Source organism: Eptatretus burgeri, chromosome 2, assembly GCF_056783735.1.
Source record: "Eptatretus burgeri isolate ZD-2024b chromosome 2, Ebu_testis_v1, whole genome shotgun sequence".
Taxonomy (NCBI): Eukaryota; Metazoa; Chordata; class Myxini; order Myxiniformes; family Myxinidae; genus Eptatretus; species Eptatretus burgeri.
Window position 1 is genome coordinate 19,223,733 of NC_140962.1, and position 23,693 is coordinate 19,247,425.

The following is a 23,693-nucleotide window of genomic DNA, read 5'->3' on the forward strand; positions in this document are numbered from 1 at the left end:
GGGCCTGATGCCGAACCCTCTCCATGGCAGCTGTGTCCATCCTGAGATATGGGGATGAAAATGCACACAATATTCCAGATGAGGGCTCACTCAATTCCTGCACATTGTTAAAACTACCTCCTTTGGCTTGTAATTTATCTCAATATGAATACAACATAAAACCATCTTTGCTTGACCTATAGCTGCCTCGCACAGTGCTGTCCTTGTCCTGTGTGACATGCTCCAAGGTTTCCCCTTGTATCATGTAACCTCTATTTTCATTATTTTTACCCATTCCCAACACCTTACATTTTGTTATGTTAAACTACATTCGCCAATCTTTTTCTGAATCTATGAAAGTATCTAATCTGATCTCCCCTCCCCCCCCCCCTTTTGGTCCTTGTGCAGATCCTTGAGGTACCATGCAAATTGAAGCTGCATGAGCAGCGGTGTGTGCACTAGCTGATACGTCAACAGCACCATCTTTGGATATTACAGCACAAGTGCCTGTACAAAAAAAACCTCCAGACGTTGCACTAACTGTGGATCACTCAGATGTGCAGTCTGGTCCCCAGAGTGCCCTGCAAATGGCCACCGCTGTGGGAATTGCCAAAGACTGCACCACTTTTCCCGGTGGTGCCGCTCAGCACCCGTCCCATCCGCTACTGCATCTGGCACAGCAACTTCATCACCAGTCGCAATCAACTTGGTGCCCCAACCAGTCACTTCATTCCAAAACTCTGGACGCTATGTGAACGACTCTTGATTCTGCTTCTGGTTGATACAGGCACCAAGGTTCTCTATTCGAAAGAAGGCAAATAATGACGATGTGTTTTTTTTTCACACATTTCCTAAAAACAGACTTCAGTGGCTCTGTCAGGTTATGCAACACCAAAATTACCTCGCTCAGCACTGTCAGCCTCCCAGTGCGGAACAAAAACCACACTGCTGCCCCCTTCAGGTGTACATCAGCACAATGGGTGACAATCTGTTGGGGCTGGACTCATTCCACAGTCTTCACTTTCAGCTAACTGATTCCTGTGGCATAGACTTCCTGCACCACATGTTTCCTACATTGTTCACAGGCCTGGGGTGCATCTCCGACTTTGTACACCAGCCTACAGTGAACTCTGTTGTTGCACCTGTCATTGTTTTTCGTTTATATTTCTATTTTTTTGTATACAATGTCGAGGCTCGTATAAGAGCTAACGTAAATTAAGAGGAGTAGGAGAGAGAAGCACAAAACAGTGGGGAACAGAGACATGAGGAGATCTGGAGAGGGGAGAGGGATGGGGTGTGATACAATGGGGTAACCCCTGCGGAGGGTGTCTCTGTCCCTCCGGGAGCAGGTCATGGCTGAACTACAGCGCCTTCTCGACTCTCTCTTCTTCTTCTTCTTCTTCTTCTTCTTCTTCTTCTTCTTCTTCTTCTTTCGGCTGCTCCCGTTAGGGGTTGCCACAGCGGATCATCCGTATGATCCGCATAGTGATTTGGCACATGTTTTACGCCGGATGCCCTTCCTGACGCAACCCTGGTCGCCTCTTACGACACAGGGATAATATATATATATATATATATATATATGTATATATATATATATATATATATGTATATATATATATGTATGTATATATTATATATATGTATGTATATATTATATATATGTATGTATATATTATATATATGTATGTATATATTATATATGTATGTATATCTATAAGTATCCTTTCAATGTCCTCGATTTTCAATGGTTGTAACCATATAGTTGGCAACTGAAACATTCCCTTCCATCCCCTGCAATACATTTAAAAATAATAAAGCATGGGAAAACAACCACAAGTTGGCAACCACATCGCAGGCTATGATGAGCACAATGGTGTCCTGCGTTGAACTTGAAGGGACAAGAAGTTCCTTGGAAGAGGCTCATAAAATGGAAAAGGGATCGGGAACAAAATCCCTGCACCGTCTACACCGCTCAGGATTCCTGTGTTCATTGAAAACCCACGAAGGAATGTTTAATCATAAAGCAAACAGTGTAACAATGTTTATAAAGAGAAGGTTAATAATATCCCTTTCGAAGTTCACTTTTACTTCCTTCGAGCCTGAGGAAAGACTTTTTTCACATGACGGACCCGCGCCCTGACCACTGATCACGTGATTGTAATTTCACTTCGTGTCGCTCCTCCGTCCTCCGTCCTCCGTCCTCCGTCCTCCGTCCTCCGTCCTCCGTCCTCCGTCCTCCGTCCTCCGCGTGTGTGTGACGTGATCGCGGTGAGGTTGCTGATCGACCATGGATTCGATCCAGACCATAACGAGCAAGGTGAGATGTACATGATTTGGGTTTATCATTTTTTTGGTGATGTTATACCATTGTTGTGGTTAATTGAGGGTGCTCGGGTGTGGTAAATTCCACTGTCCACACCAACTCGACCAGAGCCGTTGTCCGATCCTCGCAGATTTTGACAGAACGATCCATGTGTGTTGGTTTCGCGTCCAACGAGTTAAAAAAAATAAAAAAATTGCAAGTCATTCAAAATAAATAAATTCCCCTTTGACCCGTGACGAAGCAAAATTCAACTTCACGTCGCCTCTCTCACCATCACCTTTGGGATCAACTTGGATGGTATCATTGTGGGGAGCACGTCGTCCGACTCGTAATGAATGGAACGTTCGAGAAAAAAAAAAGAAGTCGTCAGGAGGTCCGACTTCACTTTTGGCAAGTTTCCAGACGAGGATGAAGAATTAATGTCATTTCAGTTTCAGCTCAAACCGTTACCTTGTCGGAGATGCGCGGATCAAAAGATGATGTGGTTGCTGTGAGAACCTTGGCGATCCAGGACCACGTGACCGGTGTTCCAAATTTTGTTAAGCACTTTTGGATTCAATTCACCTCCACAGCCCACCTCTCCCCCCACCTCCTCCCTCACACCCCCACCTCCTCCCTCACACCCCCACCTCCTCCCTCACCCCCACCTCCTCCCTCACCCCCCATCTCCTCCCTCACCCCCACCTTCTCCCTCACCACCCCACCTCCTCCCTCACACCTCCCCACCTCCTCCCTCACATCCCCCACCTCTTCCCTCACATCCCCTCACACACCCCACCTCCTCCTCGCCCACCTCCTCCCTCACACCGCAACCTCCTCCCCCACACCCCACCTCCTCCCCACACCCCACCTCCTCCCCCACACCCCCACCTCCTCCCCCACATCCCCCCTCCTCCCTCACACCCCACCACCTCCCTCACAACCCCCACCACCTCCCTCACAACCCCCACCTCCTCCCCCACACCCCACCTCCTCCCTCACATCCCCCACCTCCTCCCTCACACCCCCACCTCCTCCCTCACACCCCACCTCCTCCCTCACACCCCCACCTCCTCCCTCACACCCCACCTCCTCCCTCACACCCCTCCTCCTCCCTCACACCCCCTCCTCCCTCACACCCCTCCTCCTCCCTCACACCCCCACCTCCTCCCTCACATCCCCTCACACCTCCCCACCTCCTCCCTCACACCTGCCCATCTCCCACTCACACCTGCCACCTCACACCCCCACCTCCTCCCTCACACCCCCACCTCCTCCCTCACACCCCCACCTCCTCCCTCACACCCCCACCTCCCTCACACCCCTCCTCCCTCACACCCCTCCTCCCTCACACCCCTCCTCCCTCACACCCCTCCTCCCTCACATCCCCCACCTCCTCCTCACATCCCCACCTCCTCCCTCACATCCCCCACCTCCTCCCTCACATCCCCCACCTCCTCCCTCACATCCCCCACCTCCTCCCTCACACCACCCCAACCTCCTCCCTCACATCCCCACCTCCTCCCTCACCACCCCAACCTCCTCCCCCACACCCCACCTCCTCCCCACACCCCACCTCCTCCCCCACACCCCACCTCCTCCCCCACACCCCACCTCCTCCCCCACACCCCACCTCCTCCCCCACACCCCCACCTCCTCCCCCACATCCCCCTCCTCCCTCACACCCCACCACCTCCCTCACAACCCCCACCTCCTCCCCCACACCCCCACCTCCTCCCCACACCCCCACCTCCTCCCTCACATCCCCCACCTCCTCCCTCACACCCCCACCTCCTCCCTCACATCCCCCACCTCCTCCCTCACACCCCCACCTCCTCCCTCACCCCCATCACCTCCCTCACCCCCCACCTTCTCCCTCACCACCCCACCTCCTCCCTCACACCTCCCCACCTCCTCCCTCACATCCCCCACCTCTTCCCTCACATCCCCTCACACACCCCACCTCCTCCTCCCCACCTCCTCCTCACACCTCCCCACCTCCTCCCTCACACCCCCACCCCAACCTCCTCCCCCACACCCCAACCTCCTCCCCCCACTTCCTCCCTCACACCCCCACCTCCTCCCCCACACCCCACCTCCTCCCCACACCCCACCTCCTCCCCACACCCCACCTCCTCCCCACATCCCCACACCTCCTCCCCCACATCCCCACACCTCCTCCCTCACACCCCACACCTCCTCCTCACACCCCACACCTCCTCCCTCACACCCCACACCTCCTCCTCACACCCACCCCCACCTCCTCCCTCACACCCACCCCCCACCTCCTCCCTCACACCCACCCCACCTCCTCCCTCACACCCACCCCACCTCCTCCCTCACACCCACCCCACCTCCTCCCTCACACCCACCCCCACCTCCTCCCTCACACCCACCCCCACCTCCTCCCTCACACCCACCCCCACCTCCTCCCTCACACCCACCCCAACCTCCTCCCTCACACCTCCTCCCTCACACCCCACACCTCCTCCCTCACACCCCCACCTCCTCCCTCACACCCCACCACCTCCTCACACCCCCACCTCCTCCTCTCACATCCCCTCACACCCACCTCCTCCCTCACATCCCCCACCTCCTCCCTCACATCCCCCACCTCCTCCCTCACATCCCCCACCTCCTCCCTCACCTCCCACCTTCTCCTCACCACCCCACCTCCTCCCTCACACCTCCCCACCTCCTCCCTCACATCCCCCACCTCTTCCCTCACATCCCCCTCACACACCCCACCTCCTCCTCCCCACCTCCTCCCTCACACCCCCACCTCCTCCCCCACACCCCAACCTCCTCCCCCACTTCCTCCTCCCTCACACCCCTCCTCCCTCACACCCCCACCTCCTCCCTCACACCCCTCCTCCCTCACACCCCTCCTCCCTCACACCCCTCCTCCTCACACCCCTCCTCCCTCACACCCCTCCTCCCTCACACCCCTCCTCCCTCACACCCCTCCTCCCTCACATCCCCACCTCCTCCTCACATCCCCCACCTCCTCCTCACATCCCCCACCTCCTCCCTCACATCCCCCACCTCCTCCCACCTCCTCCCTCACATCCCCCACCTCCTCCCTCACATCCCCCACCTCCTCCTCACACCCCCACCTCCTCCTCACACCCCTCCTCCTCCTCACACCCATCCTCCTCCCTCACACCCCTCCTCCTCCCTCACACCCCCTCCTCCTCCCTCACACCCCCACCTCCTCCCTCACATCCCCTCACACCTCCCCACCTCCTCCCTCACACCTGCCCATCTCCCACTCACACCTGCCACCTCACACCCCCACCTCCTCCCTCACACCCCCACCTCCTCCCTCACACCACCCCAACCTCCTCGCCCACCTCCTCCCTCACACCGCAACATCCTCCCCCACACCCCACCTCCTCCCCACACCCCACCTCCTCCCCCACACCCCACCTCCTCCCCCACACCCCCACCTCCTCCCCCACATCCCCCTCCTCCCTCACACCCCACCACCTCCCTCACAACCCCCACCTCCTCTCTCACCCCCACCTCCTCTCTCACCCCACCTCCTCCCTCACACCCCCACCTCCTCCCTCACATCCCTCACACCTCCCCACCTCCTCCCTCACACCTGCCCATCTCCTCCCTCACACCTGCCACCTCACACCCCCACCTCCTCCTCACACCCCACCTCCTCCCTCACACCCCCACCTCCTCCCTCACATCCCCCACCTCCCCTCACACCACCCCAACCTCCTCGCCCACCTCCTCCCTCACACCGCAACCTCCTCCCCCACACCCCACCTCCTCCCCACACCCCACCTCCTCCCCCACACCCCCACCTCCTCCCCCACATCCCCCTCCTCCCTCACACCCCACCACCTCCCTCACAACCCCACCTCCTCCCTCACATCCCCCACCTCCTCCCTCACACCCCACCTCCTCCCTCACACCCCAACCGCCTCCCTCACACCCCCCACCTCCTCCCTCACACCCCCACCTCCTCCCTCACACCCCTCCTCCTCCCTCACACCCATCCTCCTCCTCGCACCCCCTCCTCCCTCACACCCCTCCTCCTCCCTCACACCCCCACCTCCTCCCTCACATCCCCTCACACCTCCCCACCTCCTCCCTCACACCTGCCCATCTCCCACTCACACCTGCCACCTCACACCCCCACCTCCTCCCTCACACCCCCACCTCCTCCCTCACACCCCCACCTCCTCCCTCACACCCCCACCTCCTCCCTCACACCCCCACCTCCTCCCTCACACCCCTCCTCCCTCACACCCCTCCTCCCTCACACCCCTCCTCCCTCACACCCCTCCTCCCTCACACCCCCTCCTCCCTCACACCACCTCCTCCCTCACACCCCTCCTCCCTCACACCCCTCCTCCCTCACACCCCTCCTCCCTCACATCCCCCACCTCCTCCCTCACATCCCCCACCTCCTCCCTCACATCCCCCACCTCCTCCCACCTCCTCCTCACATCCCCACCTCCTCCCTCACATCCCCCACCTCCTCCCTCACATCCCCCACCTCCTCCCTCACATCCCCCACCTCCTCCCTCACACCACCCCAACCTCCTCCCTCACATCCCCCACCTCCTCCCTCACCACCCCAACCTCCTCGCCCACCTCCTCCCTCACACCGCAACATCCTCCCCCACACCCCACCTTTCTCCCCCACACCCCACCTCCTCCCCCACACCCCACCTCCTCCCCCACACCCCACCTCCTCCCCCACACCCCCACCTCCTCCCCCACACCCCCACCTCCTCCCCACACCCCCACCTCCTCCCCCACATCCCCCTCCTCCCCTCACACCCCACCACCTCCCCCACACCCCACCTCCTCCCCACCACACCACCTCCTCCCTCACATCCCCCACCTCCTCCCTCACATCCCCCACCTCCTCCCTCACACCCCCACCTCCTCCCTCACACCCCCACCTCCTCCTCACACCCCCACCTCCTCCCTCACACCCCCACCTCCTCCCTCACACCCCCACCTCCCACTCACACCCCCACCTCCTCCCTCACACCCCACCTCCTCCCTCACACCCCCACCGCCTCCCTCACACCCCCTCCTCCTCCCTCACACCCCTCCTCCTCCCTCACACCCCTCCTCCTCCCTCACACCCCCACCTCCTCCCTCACACCCATCCCCCCACCTCCTCCCTCACACCCATCCCCCACCTCCTCCCTCACACCCACCCCCCACCTTCTCCCTCACACCCCACCTCCTCCCTCACACCCCCACCTCCTCCCTCACACCCCCACCTCCTCCCTCACACCCACCCCCCACCTTCTCCCTCACACCCCCACCTCCTCCCTCACACCCCCACCTCCTCCCCACACCCCCACCTCCTCCCTCACATCCCCCACCTCCTCCCTCACATCCCCCACCTCCTCCCTCACATCCCCCACCTCCTCCCTCACACCCCCACCTCCTCCCTCACACCCCCACCTCCTCCCTCACACCCCCACCTCCTCCCTCACACCCCCACCTCCTCCCTCACACCCCCACCTCCTCCCTCACACCCCCACCTCCCACTCACACCCCCACCTCCTCCCTCACACCCCACCTCCTCCCTCACACCCCCACCGCCTCCCTCACACCCCCTCCTCCTCCCTCACACCCCCCTCCTCCTGCCTCACACCCCCTCCTCCTCCCTCACACCCCCACCTCCTCTCTCACACCCATCCCCCCACCTCCTCGCTCACACCCATCCCCCCACCTCCTCCCTCACACCCACCCCCCACCTTCTCCCTCACACCCCCACCTCCTCCCTCACACCCCCCACCTTCTCCCTCACACCCCCATCTCCTCCCCCACACCCCCACCTTCTCCCTCACACCCCCATCTCCTCCCCCACACCCCCATCTCCTCCCCCATACCCCCCACCTCCTCCCTCACACCCCCACCTCCTCCCTCACACCCCCATCTCCCCCACACCCCCACCTCCTCCCCCACACCCCCACCTCCTCCCTCACACCCCCCATCTCCTCCCCACACCCCCATCTCCTCCCCATACCCCCACCTCCTCCCTCACACCCCCCACCTCCTCCCTCACACCCCCATCTCCCCCACACCCCCCACCTCCTCCCCCACACCCCCCACCTCCTCCTCACACCCCCACCTCCTCCCTCACAGCCCCACCTCCTCCCTCACACCCCCACCTCCTCCCTCACACCCCCACCTCCTCCCTCACACCCCCACCGCCTCCCTCACACCCCCACCTCCTCCCTCACACCCCCACCTCCTCCCTCACACCCCCACCTCCTCCTCACACCCCTCCTCCTCCCTCACACCCATCCTCCTCCCTCACACCCTCCTCCTCCCTCACACCCCTCCTCCTCCCTCACACCCCCACCTCCTCCCTCACATCCCCTCACACCTCCCCCACCTCCTCCTCACACCTGCCCATCTCCCACTCACACCTGCCACCTCACACCCCCACCTCCTCCTCACACCCCCACCTCCTCCCTCACACCCCTCCTCCCTCACACCCCTCCTCCTCACACTCCCTCCTCCCTCACACCCCTCCTCCTCACACCCTCCTCCTCCTCACACCCCTCCTCCCTCACACCCCCTCCTCCCTCACATCCCCACCTCCTCCCTCACATCCCCCACCTCCTCCCTCACATCCCCCACCTCCTCCCTCACATCCCCCACCTCCTCCCACCTCCTCCCTCACATCCCCCACCTCCTCCCTCACATCCCCCACCTCCTCCCTCACACCCCCACCTCCTCCCTCACACCCCTCCTCCTCCCTCACACCCACCCTCCTCCCTCACACCCCTCCTCCTCCCTCACACCCCTCCTCCTCCCTCACACCCCCACCTCCTCCTCACATCCCCTCACACCTCCCCACCTCCTCCCTCACACCTGCCCATCTCCCACTCACACCTGCCACCTCACACCCCCACCGCCTCCCTCACACCCCCCACCTCCTCCCTCACACCACCCCAACCTCCTCGCCCACCTCCTCCCTCACACCGCAACATCCTCCCCCACACCCCACCTCCTCCCCCACACCCCACCTCCTCCCCACACCCCACCTCCTCCCCCACACCCCCACCTCCTCCCCCACATCCCCCTCCTCCTCACACCCCACCACCTCCCTCACAACCCCCACCTCCTCTCTCACCCCCACCTCCTCTCTCACCCCACCTCCTCCCTCACACCCCCACCTCCTCCCTCACATCCCCTCACACCTCCCCACCTCCTCCCTCACACCTGCCCATCTCCTCCCTCACACCTGCCACCTCACACCCCCACCTCCTCCCTCACACCCCACCTCCTCCCTCACACCCCCACCTCCTCCCTCACATCCCCCACCTCCTCCTCACACCACCCCAACCTCTCGCCCACCTCCTCCCTCACACCGCAACCTCCTCCCCCACACCCCACCTCCTCCCCCACACCCCACCTCCTCCCCCACACCCCACCTCCTCCCCCACACCCCACCCTCCTCCCCCACATCCCCCCTCCTCCTCACACCCCACCACCTCTCACAACCCCCACTCTCCTCCCTCACATCCCCCACCTCCTCCCTCACACCCCACCTCCTCCCTCACACCCCAACCGCTCTCCCTCACACCCCCACCTCCTCCCTCACACCCCCACCCTCCTCCCTCACACCCCTCCTCCTCCTCACACCCATCCTCCTCCCTCGCACCCCCTCCTCCCTCACACCCCTCCTCCTCCCTCACACCCCCACCTCCTCCCTCACATCCTCACACCTCCCCACCTCCTCCCTCACACCTGCCCATCTCCCACTCACACCTGCCACCTCACACCCCCACCTCCTCCCTCACACCCCCACCTCCTCCCTCACACCCCCCACCTCCTCCCTCACACCCCTCCTCCTCACACCCCTCCTCCTCACACCCCTCCTCCTCACACCCCTCCTCCCTCACACCCCTCCTCCTCACACCCCTCCTCCCTCACACCCCTCCTCCCTCACACCACCTCCTCCCTCACACCCCTCCTCCTCACACCCCTCCTCCCTCACACCCCCTCCTCCTCACATCCCCCACCTCCTCCCTCACATCCCCCACCTCCTCCCTCACATCCCCCACCTCCTCCCCACCTCCTCCTCACATCCCCACCTCCTCCTCACATCCCCCACCCTCCTCCCTCACATCTCCCCACCTCCTCCCTCACATCCCCCACCTCTCCCTCACACCACCCCAACCTCCTCCTCACATCCCCCACCTCCTCCTCACCACCCCAACTCTCGCCCACCTCCTCCCTCACACCGCAACATCCTCCCCCACACCCCACCTTCTCCCCCACACCCCACCTCCTCCCCCCACACCCCACCTCCTCCCCCACACCCCCACCTTCCTCCCCCACACCCCCACCTCCTCCCCCACACCCCCACCTCGTCCCCACACCCCCACCTCCTCCCCCACATCCCCTCCTCCCTCACACCCCACCACCTCCCCACACCCCCACCTCCTCCCCCACACCCCACCTCCTCCCTCACATCCCCCACCTCCTCCCCTCACATCCCCCACCTCCTCCCTCACATCCCCCACCTCCTCCTCACATCCCCCACCTCCTCCCTCACACCCCCACCTCTCCTCACACCCCACCCTCCTCCCTCACACCCCCACCTCCTCCCTCACACCCCCCACCTCCTCCCCTCACACCCCCACCCTCCCACTCACACCCCACCTCCTCCCTCACACCCCCACCGCCTCCCTCACACCCCCTCCTCCCTCCCTCACACCCCCTCCTCCTCCCTCACACCCCTCCTCCTCCCTCACACCCCTCCTCCTCCCTCACACCCCCACCTCCTCCTCCCTCACACCCATCCCCCCACCCTCTCCCTCACACCCATCCCCCACCTCTCCCTCACACCCACCCCCACCTTCTCCTCACACCTCTACCTCTCCTCACACCCCCACCTCCTCCCTCACACCCCCCACCTTCTCCCTCACACCCCCCCATCTCTCCCCCACACCCCCCACCTTTCTCCCCTCACACCCCCATCTCCTCCCCCACACCCCCATCTCCTCCCCCATACCCCCACCTCCTCCCTCACACCCCCACCTCCTCCCTCACACCCCCATCTCCCCCACACCCCCACCTCCTCCCCCACACCCCCCACCTCCTCCCTCACACCCCCATCTCCTCCCCCACACCCCCATCTCCTCCCCCATACCCCCCACCTCCTCCCTCACACCCCCACCTCCTCCCTCACACCCCCATCTCCCCCACACCCCCACCTCCTCCCCACACCCCCCACCTCCTCCCTCACACCCCCACCTCCTCCCTCACAGCCCCACCACCTCCCTCACACCCCCCACCTCCTCCTCACACCCCACCTCCTCCCTCACACCCCCACCGCCTCCCTCACACCCCCACCTCCTCCCTCACACCCCACCTCCTCCCTCACACCCCCACCTCCTCCCTCACACCCCTCCTCCTCCCTCACACCCATCCTCCTCCCTCACACCCCTCCTCCTCCCTCACACCCCTCCTCCTCCCTCACACCCCCACCTCCTCCCTCACATCCCCTCACACCTCCCCACCTCCTCCCTCACACCTGCCCATCTCCCACTCACACCTGCCACCTCACACCCCCACCTCCTCCCTCACACCCCCACCTCCTCCCTCACACCCCCTCCTCCTCCTCACACCCCTCCTCCCTCACACCCCTCCTCCCTCACACCCCTCCTCCCTCACACCCCTCCTCCCTCACACCCCTCCTCCCTCACACCCCTCCTCCCTCACACCCCCTCCTCCCTCACATCCCCCACCTCCTCCCTCACATCCCCCACCTCCTCCCTCACATCCCCCACCTCCTCCCTCACATCCCCCACCTCCTCCCACCTCCTCCCTCACATCCCCCACCTCCTCCCTCACATCCCCCACCTCCTCCCTCACACCCCCACCTCCTCCCTCACACCCCTCCTCCTCCCTCACACCCATCCTCCTCCCTCACACCCCTCCTCCTCCCTCACACCCCTCCTCCTCCCTCACACCCCCACCTCCTCCCTCACATCCCCTCACACCTCCCCACCTCCTCCCTCACACCTGCCCATCTCCCACTCACACCTGCCACCTCACACCCCCACCTCCTCCCTCACACCCCCACCTCCTCCTCACACCACCCCAACCTCCTCCCTCACATCCCCCACCTCCTCCCTCACACCCCAACCTCTCGCCCACCTCCTCCCTCACACCGCAACATCCTCCCCACACCCCACCTCCTCCCCACACCCCACCTCCTCCCCCACACCCCACCTCCTCCCCCACACCCCCACCTCCTCCCCCACATCCCCCTCCTCCCTCACACCCCACCACCTCCCTCACAACCCCACCTCCTCCCCCACACCCCCACCTCCTCCCCCACACCCCCACCTCCTCCCTCACATCCCCCACCTCCTCCCTCACATCCCCCACCTCCTCCCTCACACCCCCACCTCCTCCCTCACACCCCCACCTCCTCCCTCACACCCCCACCTCCTCCCTCACAGCCCCACCTCCTCCCTCACACCCCCACCTCCTCCCTCACACCCCCACCTCCTCCCTCACACCCCCACCTCCTCCCTCACACCCCCACCTCCTCCCTCACACCCCCACCTCCTCCCTCACACCCCACCTCCTCCCTCACACCCCCACCTCCTCCCTCACACCCCCACCGCCTCCCTCACACCCCCCTCCTCCTCCCTCACACCCCCTCCTCCTCCCTCACACCCCTCCTCCTCCCTCACACCCCCACCTCCTCCCTCACACCCATCCCCCACCTCCTCCCTCACACCCATCCCCCACCTCCTCCCTCACACCCACCCCCCACCTTCTCCCTCACACCCCCACCTCCTCCCTCACACCCCCACCTCCTCCCTCACACCCCCACCTCCTCCCTCACACCCCCCACCTCCTCCCCCACACCCCCACCTTCTCCCTCACACCCCCATCTCCTCCCCCACACCCCCATCTCCTCCCCCACACCCCCATCTCCTCCCCACACCCCCATCTCCTCCCCCACACCCCCACCTCCTCCCTCACACCCCCCACCTCCTCCCTCACACCCCCATCTCCCCCACACCCCCACCTCCTCCCCCACACCCCCACCTCCTCCCCCACACCCCCACCTCCTCCCTCACACCCCCACCTTCTCCCCCACACCCCCATCTCCTCCCCCACACCCCCCACCTCCTCCCCCACTCAGTCCCCTGAATTTTTTTTTTTTTAAACAAGTTTGGGCCAAAATAACCTGTGGGGGGGGGGCTCCAAAAATCACCAAAATGTATCTTCCTCCTCCACGGAAGGTGGACGGAGGTTATGTTTTCACCCCTGTCTGTTTGTCTGTGTGTGAGCAGGATATCTCAAAACTTTGTGGATGGATTTGGATGAAACTTGCTGGATAGGTTTTGTGTGTGACGAGGACAAATCGATGAGGCTTTGGTGAAGATACAGATCCAGCGACTGGAGTTAAAAAAAAAATTTAAGTGTTTTTTCATCATTGAGAGATGGGTCCAAAAATGATGTATAGCACGATATTTCAAAAAGTTGTGTACGAGTTGTGACAAAATGAGGTGGACGAGTTGGTTAGGTGACAAGAACAAGCCGGTTCGATTTTGGTTCAGGTCCCGGATTCAGGTCCGACTTATCAGTGGGATGCAAAATGTAAACCGTTCAGCCGAGCGGTGGTGTGCGCTCTACCGAATGTCGTTCTAGTTTTGGATATGCTGTATCTTGATGAGATCTACAAGAATCGAGCAAAATGGTATCTGTGGGTTTTGGATTTTTAGCAGATTTTTGAAGTTGTGCTTCTCAAGCATTCCAGCATTGCTTGTTGCCACTTTGGTGAGGTTAAAGTACCACACAGTCTTTAATGAACTGGCATTTTTCTTCAATGTTCCATTAGGTGTGGTTAATGATGTAGTAATAAGTGTGTGCATGCGTGCATCCGTCCGTCCGTCAGTCTGTCTCCTCCATAACTCAAAAACCATAAAATCGAGCGAAACTTTGCATGCATATGAAGGGCACTCCAAGGGAGTGCACAAATGAAAACTGGTTATTTGGGTAAATATAAACACACCTTTTGAAGATCATTCATGGGATTATTAAATTAAAACTTACCCTTGGTCGGCCCGCATTTACCTCACAGGGGTCATGATCTGCCATTTTGTTTCGGCCTGGCGATGATGATTATTATTATTATTATTCCCCCCCCCTTTTTTTTCCTTCTTCCCCCCATGACGACCTCATGGACTAATTAAAGTGTATAATCAAAATGTGTCTTCAGATTTGAGGATCGGAGTTGGTGTACTAAATAACTGTCAAAATGTGGAGTGAAATCTGAAAATTTTAAGAAATCACTGATTCTTATAACTAAGTGTATTTAATTGAAGCACGTAAGGCTGTGATCCCTCCTTATCCATAATTATTACAAATTGCCAAAGCATTAAACTTGACCTTTTTTTTGTCTTTACTGGAGTGAGACTCATGGAAGAGCAAGTTATTATTATTATTTTTTTTCTTTATTTAATTGGATGGAAATGGAATCTTTGACACAATAGTTCATTGGTTGAAAAACAGATATGAAGAAATTTTGCATGCTATTGCTGTTGCACCGAACAAGATTTAAAAAGTGGTTGTGGTTGTTTGTGGTTGTTTGGGAAAGTAATGTACCTAAGGCCTTGGTTATTTTATAACTTGGTTTACAGATCCGCCGACGGTATATTTGCCGAAATGAAATATAAATATAAAACAGATTTTTAGCCGTTTATATTTATAAATTTTCCGCCGAAGGTGCAAAAGTTTCAAAGCCCGAAATGTAAACGTTGGCATTTATTTTCAAAATATAATTTTGTGCGCACGCGCCAAAATGCCGAGTCCCCTTTATCCAAACTGTGCAGTCGAGCTGCGCAGTCGTCTTCGGTCATGGCGTCTGAGCAGTGGCCAGCGTGGTTCAGATTGACTGTGGTTTCTGGGGCGAAAGTGATTGTTAAGAAGTATGTCAGCGGTATAAATTTGAGTGACTCTATTGGTGATTTAATCACGCAACATCTTGATGATGAATATTGTGGCTGAACTATTGCATCAATTCAGTGCAGCAGCAGGGATGATTCGCAGGCTACTCTCGATCGTGCCGATTTTGTTTCCATCGAAAGTTGTCCACCGCTGTTCGTATTGAAAGATTTCGGTGCCAAGTACGTCAAAGTTTCCCTGCGAGATACTGATATTCACCCTTCAACGGACCAGAAATCAGCCTTTGATGTGCTCATGGGGATGGGGAGACGGTATGATCAGATGTCTACTTAAAACTAAGCTGGTTATGGCTCCGATTGACCATTTTGAGCGTGTTGACTCCGAGTAGACACCTTTTTTAAATCATATCCAGCACTATGCACTGGTGTGCACGCACACATCTACGACTTGGACAGTAATTTTCTCAGCATTGTTTCCATTTGTTTGATGATCCAACAGGTTTCTAGAAGAAAAACATGCCAGACTATATTGTAAAAACAAGTTTTAATCCTTCTTTATTGTTTTTCACATCGGATGATACAGTGAACAATGGCATCCTGCATTTGAATGGTTTTCCATCTTCAATGTTTCCTTAGATCCTCCTGGTCCGGATTTATATTTATTCCCCCCACACCTACCCTTGTCTTTTCCATGGAGCATCCGAAAAAAAATCATAAAAATATATAATTTCTGAAAATTGAAATTATATTTAGATTTATATTTTGACCTTCCGACCCTACATTTTAGCTGAAGAACTGCGTCAACCAAGTTATAAAATAACTAAGGCCTAAAGTGTAACTTAATTGAGTGCAATGAAAATAATTACGATGAAGCGCTCATCGAATGCCTAATCCTCGCTGTAGACATCGCTAATCGCCTACCAAGCCAGCCATTCCTTTTCAACCCTGTTTCGATGAAGACCTTTGCTTGAGTGCTACAGCCACTTGGTGCTATAATGGCTGCTGCCTACTCTTCTGAGCTGCCAGGTTTAGTCACAATTTTGAAGGTTTCATGGGATCATATTTTTTTTAAAAGGTTAATCGCAATTTTATACAATCGCATTTTTTTTTTCGGGATTTTAAACTCATTTTCTCACAAGTCATAATTTATAAACATGTGAGCTACCATCTGTCCGCATGGAGGGGTGGGTGGTGTAGGAGAAGGCAGGGATGTGGATGGGGTGATTGGGGGTGGGTGGGAGGAGGTAGGGGAAGGGATGGAGTGAGAGTCTGGAGGGAGTGGAAGGGGTGGGATGAGAGTCTGGAGGGAGGGTGGGGTGGTAGGAGGTAGGAGAAGTGGTGGGGGGGGTAGGATGTGGGAGGATCTACCTTTCCTTGTCTCAAATGAATAGTGACAGGGTGTGTGTGCTTACCGTGGCACTTGCATGGAGCTTTGGGGTTATGAACTTGTGTGTGGAACTCGTATTTCTTTGTTATGATGACCTTTGAAACTACCAACACCTCACTTGGTTGCCTTTGAAAAACAACAAACTGATAGAAAGCAAAAAAAGATTACCTTGGTAAATTTTAGGTGTTTGCTGGCAACTGGCACATTTTAAAGACATGGGATTTGGCCTATTGTGGCTGTCGAACAAGTTCACTCACTCAAACTCCCGAGTCTCACTGTCTGCCTCATCTTTCTTGGGCAAACCACATTTAAAAGTTGGCCACCAAAACTAGTCGCCAACGGAACATCCTCTCTCTTGTCTTTCATTGGCACACCCAAATTCCAATCCACCGACGAGGCTATTATCCGCAGCTTTATGGAATACTATTCTGCCATCTGCCTATGGGCCTATAATTTTGCAATCACAGACAGGTCAGTGGTCTCTGTCTTCTTCCACCTCCTTTCTGGTCTTGCATCCTCTGCACTCTCCGTGCTTTGTCTCCCCCCCCCCCTCCTCCAGGTATCTGCAGGGCACATGTGGTCTGCCGACAAACCCCTTCTAGTGAAACTTCCAAAATCCAGACTCACTGCTGACTCCAGACTCACTCCATTCATTTGTTCCTCTTTCTTCCCACCTGTGGAACCTTCCACACTCTTCACTCTCATTCTTCCCTCACAACACCTGTTCACCACCATCTCAAATCATCCCCAATCTAAAACCATGATCTTTTCTACACCCATTAAACCAGCTCCCATCAATTTTTTTTTTACTTCTGTATCCATCTTATCCACCCCCTGGATTCTCCACCACCCTCATATTTACCTGCTTCCCTTGTTCATCTCCGTTTAGTTTGTTCCTCGGCCTTGCTGTTAGCATTTCCCCTTCTCTTTCTTCTGCTCATTTTTAGGTCATCTCTAATGAGATGACCTAATAAAACCAGTCTCTCTGTCCGTCCGTCCGTCGTACGTACATACGTCCCCATTTTTTCTTCCAATTTTCTTGATATTTGGTATATGGGTAGATGTGGATGAGAGATGCACGACGGTATGACCTTTGACCCGATTGAAGGTCAAGGTCACTCAAGTTGCGAAATCATCCATTTTCAAAATCTATCTCCTCTGCCGTTTATGATCCGATCTTAGAAATTCCTTCAGATTCTGATAATATGGAACAATATCTAAATTTGGTCAGGCCGGTTTTTTAAAAAATTCATCCTGGTTATCGAGTCACGTGTCTTCAAAGTTGGAAAAATCGTCGATGTGATACGGTCAAAAAAAATTTGCTCGATCTTGATAAAACTTGGTATGTCGGTAGGGGTCGATGAGTGATGCACGAGGGTATGACTTCTGACACGATTGAAGGTCAAGGTCACTGATGCTGTAAACTTGTGAAATCATCCATTGTCAAAATATCCGCCATTTATGATTCAGAAATGTGGTTTGATTTCTGAGGTCCGGTTTCTATCCTTTTGAATACACATTGATCATAAATGTTCCAAATCAACCATTTAAAAAATCTATCTCTGGATAACTCAGAAATGAAGTTTGATTTCTGAGATTTTCTATCCTTTTTACTCCCGGGCTTTCGTCTGTACATTGAACCAAAAGACAAGACGACATTGAAGCCATTCTAAGCCATTCTAAGCCGATCAGAGATCCATATCTACAGAACTTCAGAGATGACCGTTACCCCCAACTGGGGGTAATTTTGTTATGTTGCATCCGTTCTGTGTTCGAGCTCTTCCACGAGTCTTGACTGTGTACCAAAAAAAGTGTGCCTACCTTGGATGCTTAATTGATTGGCCAGCATGAGAATGTAGCAAATTGCTTTTTCATGAATGGTTGACAAATCGGTCAATTATCCCACTCGGTCGGAACCACACCCTTTAAAAATAGTTTTCTATTGTAAGAGAGAGACAGGGTAGAGTTCTGCCAAGTTGCTGCCATTTTTGAGTTGTTTTTTTTTTGTCCCTTGAGCCATTGTTTATTTTAAATTTGTTTCATGTAAATCATTTAACTGTATTTGATCATTTTGTTTAAATATTCCATTATTTTAATGGGTTAATGAAGAAATAATATGTAATGATGTAAAAATGCCCTCTTGTTTTGAAGAGTGGGAAGATAAGATAAGGGGAGAGGACAGTTAGGAGAGGGGGGGGATTGGGAGGGGGTGTTGTTCATGGAGGGGTGAGTTGAGGACTTGAAGTCATATTTTACACTTCCTGAAACTTCTGCAGGTACCTACTCGTCTAATATAATCGAGGAAATATTGTTTGTGGAAGGAGGTAGATAGATTACTCGACATTCTACAATTTCTCAAGTGTTTCATTTGTTTTTCTCCTTCTTTTCTTCCATTTTGTCAAGAAATGTGCTTTTTGAACATTTAATTTTGCTTGTGATCTCTATATATGCCACCAAGTGTAGAATCGTTTTCCACAGTCTAGTGGCTGGAAGAGTGGAGGTTGTGGATTGGCTAATGTTCCTCAGAATCTTCAGCATTGCTGAAATAGAACCCTCTGTGATGGCTTTTCAGGTCTGTGTGGTAATCATTTTGTATTTTCCACAATTGAACCGCGTTGGAACAGTCTTTTCACAATCATTAGCCCGATGTTCTCAATTCTGCAACGTATCGGCCAATTTTGCACATTCTGTAACACGTATTCAACGTGACAGCATTTTCTGATCCCTGTAGTTTGTTAACCATCCAGTTCGCTTGATCACTAGTATTCAGGACAATGTTTTGAGTCAACTTTATTGATGTTGAAATGAGAGCAGAATTGGTACAATCGAGGAAACGATGCACGGTTTTATCTTCTGACCTTTGTAGAGCAATCGCAATCACTCTTCCTACTTCGATAAGGTACAGTGTCTTGTACTGTCATGATTGCTTGGAGCTGTCAAGGCAAGGTTTGAATCTCGACTCGGCAATAAGTTGTAACCCTGGTGTTTCCCTTACAGGGTGACGTATCATTGTGTGTGCCGTCCATCTGAAGGGCATTAAAGCACTGATCTATCCGCCAAGGCACTGATATGATGTTAGAGATCCCATGATGTCTTTGGCGAAGATTAGGCAAGCTATCGAAGGCACGTTGAAGAAGTTTCAAATTCCTGCACTCTGACGTAACTTTGGGCCATCCGCTTCGTGAAAGACTTGAGCCAAAAACGTTCCCTGGCCAACATTACAAAATAGTGAAATAAACCTTAGATGATTGTTGTCTTGATTTTGGTGTTTAGTTTGCGACGCCATGACATTGTGGTCGTGTTTGTTCCTTTTGCGAGTTGTAAATTATACTGCATCAAGGCATTTATATATTTTAAAATCTATATGCCTTCTAAGTTTGTTCGTCCACTGCAGACAGTATCCCATCTTACACATAAAAGTCCATCTGGCAGTTTCTATTATCAGATGGTTAAAATGTGGTGGGGGATGGATAACGGTTGAGCAAGGCAGGAGGGGGTGGGCCGAGGAAAGTAAGCAAGCAGGATTCAAGGAAAGGAAAGGAGGATTGAGGAAAGAAAGGTGTGTGGGGAGGTGTTGGCCAGAAATTGTCCGATTTGACTTCATCAAAAGATGGCTGCTTGCAGCCTAATATAAGCATGCTTGTGGAGGACATCTTTGCTGAATTGAAAAGTTTGAAATGCATGCATTTGCAAGTATAGTAAGTCGCCGATTTAGGTCAGGTCTATTTCGTCGTTTCAATACAACGTCGTTAACACATTATGGAACAAATGTCGATTTTAAGTTGAGCTAGCCCGATTATAATGTCATTCGAAAATTTGATTTTTCTGTACTGTAGTGTGCCTTGCGAAATTTTAAAATGGCGTGCCGAGCGACAATGTCGTGTCATCCACTACTGCACTAGTGGAGAACCGAAAAAATGGCGGTGAGGGAGGGAGGTGGGAGAAGGAAAAGCAGGAGGGAGGAGAAGGAAAAACAGTGGGGGTAGGGGTAAGGATGGGGGGGGAGTTACACACCAGACTCCTAAATAACATCTTCACATGATGAGACATGAAGGCCTGCCTCTCCCAGCCTGTAGTCCCTCTCCTCTCAACCTGCACCATTAAATGTCCATTTGTGTACACATGTTATTACCACCACCACCGAAGGTGAAGGAGGTTATGTTTTCACCCCTTTCTGTCTGTTTGTTACTTTGCAAAAAAATTTTTTGCCAAGTATGTTGGTCTGTAGCGTTTGTGTGTTTGTCACACGATTTTTGGCCACAGTTTTCAACCACTCGTTCTGAAATCTTTTGTGTGTAGGTGACCAGCCAAGGAAGGAATGCTTAATTTTGGTGAAGATCCGAATCCGGATCTGAGAATTTCTTAAGTGATTCTTCACCATTGATAGATGGTGCGAAAACGATATGTAGTACAACATCTCAAAAGGTTATGGATGGATTCACACGAAACTGGGTGGACAGGTTGGGAGAGCCACTGGAAAGAATTGATTCAATTTTGGTGAAGATCCGAATCCAGATCTGTTTACAATAATTATTTAATTTTTAACTGGTTCTTCACAATTGAGAGATGGGGCTAAAAATGATGTTGCATGATATCTCTAAAAGTTGTGGACAGGTTTGTATGAAACTTTGTGCACAGGTTGGGTGTGTGACAAGGCTAATTTATTCGATGTTGGTGAAGATCTGAATCCGCATCCAGATTTGAGAACTTTTCTAGTGATTCTTCACCGTTGAGAAATAGGGCCAAAAACAATAAAAAGCACAATATCTCAAAAGGTTATGGATGGATTCTGCCAAAAACATTGTCTGCAGGTTGGGTGTGTAAGAAAGACGAATTGATTTGATTTTAGTGAAGATCTCAATCCAGATCTGTATTCGAGAATTTCTCAAGTGATTCTTTACCGTTGAGAGATGGGGCCAAACACTATGTATAGTATAATATCTATAAAAGTTGTGGACGACTTCTGACAAAACGAGGTGGAAGAGTTGATTAGGTGACAAGAACAAGCCGGTTCGATTTTAGTTAAGGTCCAGAATCAGTTCTGACTTATCAGTGGGATACAAAATGTAAACTGTTCAGCCTGGTGGAGGTATGCGCTCTACCGAATGCCGTTCCGTTTCACCAAGTTGTCACTCTATGAGTGATTTTTTTTCCATGTTTGTTTGTTTGTCTGTGTGCAGGATATCTCAAAAAGTTGTGGACGGATCTGGATTAAATTTTGCGGACACGTTGGGTGTGTGCACAAGGACTAATTGATTCATTTTTGTTGAACATCAGAATCTGGATCTGGATATGAGAATTATTAAATTTTATCAAGTAATTTTTCTCCATTGAGAGATCGGGCCAAAAACGATATAGTAATGTATAGCATGATATTTAAAAAAATGTATCAGACCCGATATGTTCTCGTGGATCAGGCATTGTGTGGTGGAGGTATGCGCTCCACCGAGTGCCCTTCTAGTTTTATTTTGCAAACCTCAAGCAAAATCTACGTCAAATCACATCATGGACTGGGTGCTCTAGTCTTTTTTTTGTTTGTTTTTTGTTTTGTCTTTGCTTTTTTTGTATCCATTGCCGAGGCTCGTATCAGAGCTAATACACAGAATGCACAACAAGGGGAGCAGGAGACAAGAGGGAAGGAAAAAACAGTGTGAAACAGACACTAGGAGATCTGTGGAAGGGAGAGGGATGAGGTGAGGTACACAGTGTAAACAAGATGGACGCTACAGGGACTTTCAGGAAGGAAACCAGGTAATTTGAAGGAGGTGGGTTGGGTGGATTAATGGGGGTAGAAAAGATCATCGTTTTGGATGGGGGAAGATAACAGATGGTGGTGAACAACTGTTTTGAAGACCTGGAGGGAAGAGTGGGGTTGAAGAGTGTGTGGGAGTTTGTTCCAATGGTGGGAAAATAGAGGAATGAAAAAGTTAAAGTGAGCAGTGATTGTTGACTTTGGTCGTTTTACCGGGAGGGGGGGGCTTGCTGGCAGAACTTGAACACCCTGTGGAAACATGGGGGGGGGGACAGATATCGCAAACATACCGGGGGGCGAGGCCGGAGAGGAGACTGAAGAAGACAGAAAGACCACCAACCTGCCTGCAGTGAGAGAGTGAGAAACTTGCACATTATCTGGTGTTATACGTGTGTGAGTAAGCATGTGTGTGCACTTGTTGCTTTGTGTTTCCGGGGCTGAATAAACCCAAACCTAATCTCTCGTTACCAGATCTGAAGGCTATGAAAAGTCTGAGAAACAGGAACGATTTGATCTTTGCACCAGCAGATAAGGGCAGTGACAGTGATGGGCAAGGAGCCGTCCCATGGTAAAGTCACATCACGATCACCACTGGAGGATGGTAAAACTTATCAAAAATTACCTGATGACTCAACTCCGAAGCAGCAACGGTGTTTCAGCACACGATTGTCCATGCTAAAACGAACAGGCAGACTGGGCAACCAGACCTACAATTGGCTTAATTGCAGCAATGGTTCAGCACCCACACTCTATGGTCTTTCCAAGATCCACAAAGAGAATGTCTCTCAGAGACTCATCGTGTCCTTTGTTAATGCACCATCTTACCAATTGTCGGGCTTCCAAGCACGCATCATTGGCAGACTAGAAGGTAAGGCTGATAAAACAGTGAAGAATTCATCCATCCATTGGGACAATACTCTGTGCAGAGCGTTGGTGCTGTCTAAGCAGTCCCCTTAGCTATTGGGTACAATCCTAGATGGGTCGCCCTCCGACACAGGAAACCAGCAAGCTGGCACTCATTTTGCTGACCTCAGAAGGATGACAGGCAGAGTCAACCCTCACCTGGTATTAATTCAACAGCAGAGGGGGATTTGAACTCAGGATCTAAGGATCCCAAGCCCACCACCCTAACCATTAAGTCAACACCAGGCATGCAGCAATGGTTCAGCACCCAGACTCTATGGTCTTCCCAAAATCCACAAAGCGAATGTCCCTCTGAGACCCATCGTGTCCTTTGTTAATACACCATCTTACAGATTTGTAGGAAAGACTGATAAAACGGTTAAGAATAGTGGTGAATTTGTCAATGTTAAGAGAGGTTAGAATCCAAGATGATGA

At 54.2% G+C, this 23,693-nt stretch overlaps 1 protein-coding gene across 1 annotated transcript in view; it reads left to right on the plus strand.

Moving 5' to 3' along the window:
- Window positions 1–2,116: 2,116 nt before the first annotated feature.
- The window catches only part of LOC147031525 (thioredoxin-like), a 47,207-nt gene continuing 25,630 nt past the window's right edge, over window positions 2,117–23,693 (plus strand). Inside the window, exons 1-2 of the mRNA XM_085864500.1 lie at window positions 2,117–2,159; window positions 2,209–2,299. Of these exons, the coding sequence (XP_085720626.1) occupies window positions 2,270–2,299 (30 nt within the window). The 5' untranslated portion in view covers window positions 2,117–2,159; window positions 2,209–2,269. The remainder of the gene's footprint in view (window positions 2,160–2,208; window positions 2,300–23,693) is intronic.